Raw genomic sequence first — 10,014 nt, 5'->3', positions numbered from 1 at the left:
ACTCTCTCCCTCTCTCTCTCTCTCTCTCTCTCTCTCTCTAGGTTGATGGATCCATAGCGTTGTTCAGATTAATGAGGATGAGATCTAGGAATTTGGATTCCACAAAATATAATAATTTTGATTTTTTATTTCCCAAATGTGTTAATTTTACACGAAACAAAACCTAAAAATAAATAAAAATTTGATTAAAGATCCAAATGATTTCATAGATCTGAGTACGTGTTAACGATGGTATCTCATTTGAGTACTTCATAATACAAAGCTTATAATGCGTTTAATGTGTTGTAGGAGCTTCATATATGTTTGGAAGAGCTTTAACTTCTGTTCTTTGGGGAGTTATAGCTGATTGATATGGTCGAAACCTGTTATAGTGTTGGGCACAATTTCAGTGTTAGTATTGCTTGACATTATTCCCTATATAATTAAACTTGAATTGTTGTCTCAAAACTATTTATGTCATTTACTCTGTTTTAATAATACATATCAGGGTCATATTCAACACTCTCTTTGGCCTCAGTACAAGCTTTTGGATGGCACTTATTACAAGGTTTCTTCTTGGATTTATGGATGGTCTAGTTGGTACAATAAAGGTGTGTGTACGTGCATGCGTGAGACTATATATTGTTGAGTGTATATTTTCTTCCACTATTGGGTGTGTCATACGAATCATATCCCAATTAAGCACCATGACCCTCTTATTTCATAATTCACCCTCTCTCCAACATATCCGTCTTTTGGAGTAGTTGGTTGGTTAGCATATATGAGTTTGAATAGGCATTAATCGGGGTTATAGTTGGTTGATTCTTTCCACCCTTGTGGGTGAGGAGGAGTGTTGAGTGTATATTTTTCTCCACTCACAAGTGTGTCATACCCTAGTTAAGACCCGTGACACCCTCTTATATTCATAGTTCTACCCCTCTTCAACAGATTGGTCTTTTGGAATGGTTGGTTGGTTAGGATGTATGAGTTTCAATAGGTGTTAATTGGGGTTATATGCCAGATGAAGGTTCTAAAAGATTGAGAGTAAGACCAAATGAATGTTGATTGAAGTAGAAAGAGCTAATGAACACACTTGAATTAACAGAAGACGTAGTCTTAGATAAAATTGAATGGAAGAACATAATTCATTCAACTGACCCCAAATTGTTGGGATATGATTTTAATGATGATGGTGGGTTAGATGGTGTTTGTTTAGATTTTTTATTTCCATTACCTGTTTTTCTCCTATACATATTTAAGCTTCTCTATTTGACTGTATTTAAGGCATATGCTTGCAAAGTTTCCCGAGTAGAAGATCAAGCTTTGGGATTGTCACTTGTAAGAACATTTTCTTTGTATTCGTTTATCATGCACGTGTGCACAAACACACACACATAAACATACACATGCATGCATACACACACACACACACACACATATACACACCCCTACCCATGCCCACATCCCCCTCCCACACTCGAGAAAATGTTGCATGGGCCAAAAAACCATATCGAGCCTGGATCGAGGTTCACATTTGGGCCACGTGGGCTTCCCCGGTGGTCCAAATAACACTTTAACCCTCAGAGTTGGTAAATTCTGTCCCAATTCATGTTGATCAGCTTATTTATTTAAATTTTTAAGGCTCTATTTGAAGTTGAAGGAAAATATCAGAATTTTCTTCTGTAGTAAAAGCATGAAAAACACTACAAGCTATGCTTCAATTTTAAATGTTTCAGATTTTGTAAGACATGTTATGTTAGTTTCATTTCCTTTAGTTTTTGTAATTAGTGATTCAAAATAAAGTTTTGCATCCTCTTTTTGAACGTTAGTATAGTTGCTTCACACTAAGTTCAAACACATTCTTGTGAGATGACATGCATCCATCCTAAACTAGGTGTAAAAACACTCCACACTAACATTTTTAAGCATTATACCTCTTAACAAAACAATTCGCGAAGTATTTTAGACAATGGTGGGGCTGGAAAGCAATACACAATTAAACATGAACCCCACGTTAACACGTGCTGATAGGTCTCATTGAGATTGGCACCACCATGAACCCCACTTTAACACATGCTGATAGGCTGGTGGGTCAAGTTCTTGGAGAGGTTGGGTCACTCCCGGAAGTTTTTGTTGAACTCAAGGTAAGAAGCTGAACCTGCAAAATTACTTTTACTATTCTGCATCTGTATCTTCTCATGTGTGGAACATGACGGAATGTGATAAACAACTTGTACATTCTTTGCTAGACCATTTGGTTTGTACATGAATCTAGTTTTCTTTTACTGCACAAGGGCTGAAATAAATGGTTTGGTCAACATCCAAGTAGATGGAGTTTTGTCCTGACTCCTTGATTCTGCACCTTGACTCCGCGTATAGTTGTAAATATATCAGGGTTCATCGTCTAACTGTATTAATAGCAGTTGTTTCTTCAAATAAATTGTCTTATCCATGTTGCCCGTTATTAATTAGGGCAGGTTGGACAAAATGTCGAAACCAGTGAAACCAAGAAGCAAAAGATTGTTGTTCCGTCTATTTCACTGAGATCATTATGTTATTCTATGTGTGCCTTGTAAAATGAGTAATGACGAATGACTTTGTCCTTACTCTCCAACTTTTTCCTTCTTTGACGGCTTCTTGGAGTCAGAACCAAGGGTACAGAGAGGCAAGGAAACGTCTCAAAGCTGGCTAAAGGTGAGATCCTGATGTTGAACATTGGGTCTATGTCAACAGGTGCTCGAGTTATTGCTGTAAAGAATGATCTTACGTCTCAAAGCTGGCTAAAGGTGAGATCCTGATGTTGAACATTGGGTCTATGTCAACAGGTGCTCGAGTTATTGCTGTAAAGAATGATCTTGCTAAGCTGCAACTCACGTCACCCGTGTGCACTAGCAAAGGGGAGAAGGTTGCCCTCAGCCGATGGGTTGAGAAGTATTGGCGACTTATAGGATGGGGCCAAATTCAAGCAGGAACTACCCTTTATGCCCCACCCTGCCCCATCTAGAGAGAGAGAGAGAGAGATGGCTGCTATTAGGAACAATTTTTGTTATGTTGAGAAGGATACATGGATTTCGTATTATGTTGTGTAGTTTATTGAGTGATTTTTCTTTCATATTTGAAATGTTACGAAGATTTTATTTTTCTAGTACCAATATGCTGTACATTAAGAAAAAATCGATTGAGATGGTTTGTTCACCAACAAAGGTTGAATATTGTCCCAAATTAAAGGAGTGTACAAGTTGTGAAGGTTTTATAAAGAATCAGAGGAAAGCTCAAAAGAAAGCAAATTGAGATAGTAATGTTGGATATGAACACTTGCAATCAGGTTCTGTTTTTTTAAGTCCATTCTCCAATAATTTGATAGTCCAGAGCCGTCAAAAAAAAAAAAAATTCTACAAGAGAATATTTGACGGGAGGGACCGTCAAATTTCTCAAAATTTGGCGGGCTAAGACCGTCAAATATGGGCCTTTTTCACATAGTGATCCAAGGCAATTTCTATATTGTATCGAACAAGATGTATTTAATCTCCAAGCAGAACATGCCATGTAGGCATCGTCTGTTGCTATAGGAACGTTTTGGTTGGAGTTTAAAATACATTGGGCTCCTATCCAAGCCATTTTCTATATTGCATGCAACACGACGTATTTAATCTTCAACCAAAATATGCCATGTAGACCCCATATGTTGCTAAAGGAACGTTTTGGTTGGAACTTAAAATACATTGGGCTCCTATCACTACAACGAATATGGAAATCAGGAACGGTTTATTACCGTTCCTAAGCCACTATGAAACGGCTTACAGACCGTCTTTAATCGAGGCGTCGTTAATGAGGTTAAACGGCTAAAAGCCGTTCTATATTTCATGATTTGGAACGGTTAAAAACCCTTCCAGATGTCGGAATTTGGAACGGCTTAAAACCCTTCCTAATCTGCGTCTTTATATAACAGCACACGATAACCCGAAAAGATTTGAGACATCGGATTTTATAAAACTGATGTCCTACGTCTGAGACTTTAGTATCGGTTATAAACCGATATCTAAAATTATTTTTTTTTTCTTTTCTTGCTACTTGCCTATTACCCACAGTTAAAATATATCCAAATAGAGAACATTGAAGTTCTCTATCACATTAATTTATACAAAAAAAGAGTTGCAATGAGTCATAATTTACAAATCCAAAATTACAATGCATCGATAAACCATTCACAATCATTACACAAGCACAAGTGCTTACAAGGAAGCAATGCCATCACTCCCATCCCTCCCTATCTTCTTTAAGATCCCCAAAATGCCTACAACTACCAATAAAAGAATTCTTTCGTGTCACCACATTGCATACTCTCACGATGAGCTTCCGCACCTTCAAAAGAGTGTTTGAAATAAGTGCTCCTGATCAATCAAAGATGATGCAGATAAGCTTCCACTCTCAAAGATGATGCAGATAGCTGTCTAATCAATTATTTCACTATCAATGGAACACAATAAATAGCTATTGTTTTACAAAGAATTATTGATGGAGGAATGTGATTCATGTCAATATAGTTGGGATAGAGGTGGTGATGATTATATAGCAAAAATTGTCGTGGGTCATAATGGTGATGATGATGATATAGCAAAATTTGTCACAGGTTATAATTACTAGCACAAATGTAGTAAAAAGTCATTTTCCAAAAATGTGACTCACCTGAATTTCACTTTTATAAGGATCCCAAATTTATCGAAGTCCATGTCATGCCCATCTGAAATACATCATAAAAAATGAAATGAAAACCAGGGGGACTGTTTTTGAAGTAAATTTGTTAACAGCCGTGGGAATGAAATTAAGTACCCAATGAAACTTCTCCAGCAACAGCCATCTCTTGGAAGTTTCGACTGAATGTGTCTCGTTTATCTGAGCAACAAGGTTTCTCAAAGTTGGAAGCCAGTTTTCCTGCAAAATCTCTTGGATTAGAAAATTGTTTTTCAAGCAATGACAACTAGTTTACAATTCTTCAGAAATATTATCCTGAATTGCAGCTTCCAATTCCTCAATAGTACCAGACATCTGCAATTAGAAAAAGTGCGAAAATAGTAAACATTAAGCTTCAAGGAAACCTAATCCAATTAGGCAGATCCAATTATATTACTTGAAAAATGGTCAAAAAGGAAAACCAAACAGCACAGAGAAGACTTCATCATGCTCTTCCTTTTTTTTTTCTATCTATATCTTACCTCCTTAGGATCAGCCAACATGCCTACAATAGAAGCATCGATAGCGTCTTGGTTCTCAACCCTGGAAGCCCTTGCAGCCATCAAAACCAATGTCCTCGTCAATGTCGTTTGCGAATACCTGCACCAATAGCAAAAATGGTTCATGAAGATAATGCTAACGATGATTTTACGTTGGATAAGTGATAACATATTATTATTAAAAAACTATAAAAACATTATAACAGTTTTAAAACACGGTGTAAATAACAGCAACTACTTACACATATACCACAACAGAGATGGCTGAAATCTGGTATCACAACAAGATGAGAAAGAGCCAGTCCCAAGGTCTAGAAGTCGAGAAGCTCGCACGAGCAAAATCTTTAACTGTTCTAAGGTGATACTTCTATTTACTTTCAAAACCTTAAGTGACTTGCACCTGGCCACAAGCCTTTCCAGTGCATCAAAATTTACTTCGGTCTGCAGATTTGCAAAGTTCAGGACTTCTAATGATGTGAAGTTCTCTGGAAAGCAACTTAACCAACTTCCCCCGAGATCTTCAACGCCATTCTCCTGTATGTCCAGCTCAGTCAAGTTTCTAGAAACCAAATTGGGTTTCGAAAATTGTGTTAGTTATACAACTTAGAAGCTTATCTTAGGTACGAGGCATAACACAATAAGGAAAAGTGTTGTCAGGTAATACCAGAGTAATTAAAAGCAGAATCACTAACAAATTCTGTTGAACAAATCCGAAAACAGTAACCGATATATCCAACAAGAAAATATTCGATAATACTTCCATCAACCTTATTTTAGTTCCTATTTAATGTTAACTGTTCTGGCAAATACAAGAGCCTCAACAAGGTAGGATAGACAGCCACACAGTTAACAAGTCGCATAAAAAAACACAGATAGTGTGTGATTGAGGGGCAAGTTACCATCATAGTCTATCAAATTGAGGGACAAATTCCCCGCCAATAGATAACTTGGACTGTTATGTTGTTCAGACTTGGTTGGCTTTCAAACAATCTTTCTAAGGGATATCTCAGATTTTACCCACAAGCATGGTTTTAAATTAACAGAATGTATCGGTCAATACATATCGGTATCGGCCAAGACCGATACAAAACATTGAATGTATCGGGTATGTATCGGCTGATACTGTCTAGGATTTTCCATAAACCAAAACATTTAATCGATACGATATTTTAAATCTTGTCCATAAGAAATAGGTTCTACAAGCAAGCCCTACTGATAGAAGTAGAAAATGCACTGTTCTTATGTACCAAAATCTAGTTAGTGCTAGAAAATCTGCAAGTTGCCCAAATATGATGCCAGAAGGAGAGGATTCATAGATTGGCATCTTACCAAATGGCGTACATTTTGGTAGGTTCTCTGTATACAAATTGGTGGCTAGGTTTCAGGTACTAGAATGTTGTGACTTGCAAAAAGACTCCACTGAACTGATTTCCACTCACCTGATTCTTAGTCTTTAAATTTTGATAAAGAATAACAATGAGTTCTCTACAGAAAAGATGCTTATTGGTAAATATACCACTGCCTTTGAGAATAAATAACCAAAAGTTCATTTTAAATATGCATTTGTCTTAAGAGTTATGAATGGCTAAACCAGCATAATTGGTGGGTAACGATTTATTCCATAAAGCTTACTGATTAGGAGATTTAAAAAAACCAAGGATCCTGAATATGGGTCTACCTCCCTTTCTTGGTGTTTTTTACTTTCAATAATGGGGGGAAAAAAGAGGAGGTTTTGACGAAACCGAGGATCCTGAACACGGAACACCAAGCCTCACTTTCCAAATTCAATATAAACCCATATGTTTCACAACTGCTTCAAATGGATCCAAGCTTGAGGACCACCAAACAAGGTTTTTTTTTTTTAGTATTTCAATCTAACTTGGGAAATAAACAAAATTTCCACTGTAACAATTAAGTAAATGAAGAAGGATGCTTCCAATGAGTTGTAAACTTGTCATGGCAGAAAAAAGAAAGGCCTGTCTAAGAAGGAACTAAAACAATTTCATCACTTAAGAAAAAACAGATAAAAATATCCATTTCCACCCAAAATCACAAGCATTTATAAGAACAAGAACACTAAGACAGCTAAAACCAACCTAGTTAGGAGACCAAACAACCTTATCATGCATACATGTCACTTTAGAAGTCTACTTAGCAGAAAAATTAAAGTACCCATTATACAAATTAAGGAAATTAGGAAGCTTACTTGCAATGAGTTGCAATGGTTGCAAACCCATCAGTGCTGAACCCGTCACAGCTCACAAGTGATAAAGCTTTGAAGTTGTTAAAAGATTGGGTAACAAACTCTAAACTCTCATCACTAACAGTCATCCTTTAACTAATTTAGTATATTTTGTATTCTATAAGTTATAGTCCCCTTTATAATCTAAAAGGATACAAAATGGGAAAAAAAATATTTAACTAATTCCACATAACAAGAATGCCAGCTTACCTTGCAAGGAAAAAGAAAGCGGCGCCTCCTGACCTTATTCACTGTTATTTTTCAATCCTTTCCTCTCTTTTCTCCATTGATCATGCAAACCTAGCACAAGGAAATACTAATTATGAAAATAAGCCGAACTAAGCATGATATAGAAGAACAAAGAAGAGTATAACCCCAAAAGGGTACACTAGTTATGGAAATAACTCATAAGGGAAAGTAGGCATACGCTTTTTCTCTTCTCTTCTATTTTTTCTTAAATTCTCTATATTCCTTTGCAGACCTGACAAACACATAGAAGTAAGATAAGTACAGTGTAAATTGAAGAGAAATACAAAGTGAAAGGACAAGTGGGTGAAGAGTTCCCTCGGACCTCCTTTTTTTTCCACTAAGAAAGGATTTGTATTTAAGAAGTATTACAAGGATTCAGGGGCAGTCCCCCTACTTTATAAGAGAAAACTGAAAATATGGGAGGTCCAAAAGATCTCTCATACATGCATACAACAATATCAGACACTGCCCAGCATATTGCACTGACATTCAAAGTTTGACAATGAAGTGAACTGTGCTACCCAGAGATGGCATGGATATGGTGCAGTTATTTTTGTGGAACTTTATTTTAGTACACTGAATAATCAGACATGGGTAGGACACCTATTTTGAAATGTCTAGGCAATATTTGATGAACACTTGATGTAGTTTGCATGAAGAAGATATAGTCTCAAACATGAAGTAAGATGGAAAACCAGATATTCAATTTATGCCTTTCATAAATGGATCCACCAGATTCTATAAAGACCTCTTATTTAAATCGTATGTTAGTCCTTTTTTGAGTAATTCCTTAATATTAAGCTTGCCTAACAAACTAGATGAAGTCTTGAGTATTGATGCCAAAACCTGGGTTCAAAACCCAAAAAAAAGGGCATCACAAACAATTCAGCAGGGGTAGAGCATCAAAACTTTGATTTCCCAAGAGACAGCCAAGAATTACCTTTGGATTTGTGTCTGCTACAAGTAAAAACTGTCTGTAACCATAATAAAAAAACAAAGTGAACTTTTGTGATAAGATGCACACTACTTTAACTAATTTTTTTTACGGATTCTCTTTAGTGTGGATGGTCCAAATAGTATGGTACAGAGAGTACAACTACAGTATTCTTTTCATTCATCATATTAACTTTCAAGGTAGGTATGAACCACCCAATGCGTCCAGCCATAGGGGAGGGAACTCCAGTAGTAAGACTGATGTACACTATACGGATGGTGTGTTGCTTGAATTGCTTGGATAAATGGGCATGAGAGTGCTTATCCTGTCATTTAGAAGGTGATTGAAATAGCCTACCAACTTAAACAAATAAAATCAAGGTACCAAAATACAAATTTATTGAGAACTTAAATGTCCAAATTAATTCAAGTTCTACAAACACATTTGATACTTGAAGAAATGATAAAATGAGCATGAAAACTTTCTCATAATATCAGTACAAAAAACCTTTTGGAGTTAAGAAAATGTAAGTTCACTTCAATACTTACTGATGCATATATCTGAAATATTTAAACTTTGAGAACTTACATAGAAAAGAAGGGACACGTGTAAGAAGCAAACTATGAATTCATGTTCCCAAACAATCCCCTAAAGTAATTTGATTTCAAAAGACAAAGCAGAAACACCTAATCTATAACAATTGATGTTGCTAATCTCTGTTCGTGTTCCCCACAGCTTCAAAAAGAATCTGTGATAAGAGATGCTAATCATCCAAAACTATTCCAACCCTAAGTTTGAACACGATCACAATTCACATCAGAAATACAAATAGCTGCCCATGTTTCATATAAGAGATGCTAAAACAATCAAAATTACAACTGCAAGAAGAATGTAACTCATACTATAAGACTGATCTGAAAACTAAAGAGAACTGTAAACGAGATCAATAACGGACAATGGATTTAAAAAATCTAGCAAAAAACACGAGTTCATAAAAATAAAAATAGAACACTGCTAAGGTAGCTTGAAACCCTAAATAAGAGTATTCGAACCTTCGATTCACAAGGTCAGGGAAGAAATTGAATCTCTCTTCTCTCTGTTCTCTGCTGCTTGGTGAATCCTTCGGTTCTCCTCTACTGAGCGAGCGATTGAGCGAGATAGAGATGAGATCGAGGGAGAACGACTGAGATCGAGAAACGATCGAGGGAGAGCGACTGAACGAGAGAGAGATGAGATCGAGGGAGAGCGACCGAGAGAGAGATGAGATCGAGGGTGATCGACTGAGATCCAGAGAGACTATCGAGAGAGGGAGAGAAACGAGAGAGCGACAGAGATCGAGAGAGACACACACACAATTGGGAGAGACGACTGAGAGAGCC

The 10,014-nt window shown here is 36.6% G+C and overlaps 1 protein-coding gene and 1 long non-coding RNA gene across 7 annotated transcripts; one reads left to right on the top strand and one right to left on the bottom strand.

The window, feature by feature from the left end:
- Positions 1–218: 218 nt before the first annotated feature.
- Positions 219–593, top strand: LOC147383990 (uncharacterized). The gene is made up of 2 exons (XR_015173113.1): positions 219–390; positions 488–593. It is a non-coding gene; the product is annotated as an uncharacterized LOC147383990 (long non-coding RNA).
- Positions 594–4,083: 3,490 nt separating this feature from the next.
- Positions 4,084–10,005, bottom strand: LOC147383989 (transport inhibitor response 1-like protein Os05g0150500). Of its 6 annotated transcripts, XR_015172976.1 has the most exons (7): positions 9,688–10,005; positions 7,880–7,933; positions 7,663–7,752; positions 5,453–5,769; positions 4,810–5,310; positions 4,666–4,720; positions 4,084–4,370 (listed from the first exon to the last, which is right to left on the bottom strand). XR_015172976.1 is itself a non-coding variant. In XM_086426439.1 (5 exons), the coding sequence occupies exons 1-3, from the start codon at positions 7,539–7,541 to the stop codon at positions 5,291–5,293; spliced, it is 462 nt and encodes a 153-aa protein (XP_086282565.1). In that variant the 5' UTR covers positions 7,542–7,630; the 3' UTR covers positions 4,084–4,426; positions 4,666–4,720; positions 4,810–5,290. The 6 variants fall into 6 exon arrangements, 3 of the variants coding, with proteins under 3 accessions (XP_086282565.1, XP_086282564.1, XP_086282566.1); XR_015172977.1 differs by lacking the exon at positions 7,880–7,933; XR_015172978.1 differs by lacking the exons at positions 7,663–7,752; positions 7,880–7,933; positions 9,688–10,005 and adding an exon at positions 6,540–7,358.
- Between the last annotated feature and the right edge of the window lie 9 nt (positions 10,006–10,014).

This window comes from Akebia trifoliata, chromosome 15 (genome assembly GCF_017979445.1).
Source record: "Akebia trifoliata isolate Shusen 1 chromosome 15, ASM1797944v1, whole genome shotgun sequence".
In the NCBI taxonomy this organism is placed as follows: domain Eukaryota; kingdom Viridiplantae; phylum Streptophyta; class Magnoliopsida; order Ranunculales; family Lardizabalaceae; genus Akebia; species Akebia trifoliata.
This window is presented reverse-complemented; position numbering and strand designations above follow the sequence as displayed.

Bases quoted from the DNA above. Each gene is read 5' to 3' on its own strand.
- LOC147383989 (XM_086426439.1), bottom strand. From the start codon at position 7,541: ATGACTGTTAGTGATGAGAGTTTAGAGTTTGTTACCCAATCTTTTAAC. The intron at 5,770-7,416 runs GTAAGCTTCCTA...TTTGGTTTCTAG, and splicing joins ACCATTGCAACTCATTGCAA to AAACTTGACTGAGCTGGACA. The intron at 5,311-5,452 runs GTAAGTAGTTGC...CTATTGGTGCAG, and splicing joins ATCTCTGTTGTGGTATATGT to GTATTCGCAAACGACATTGA.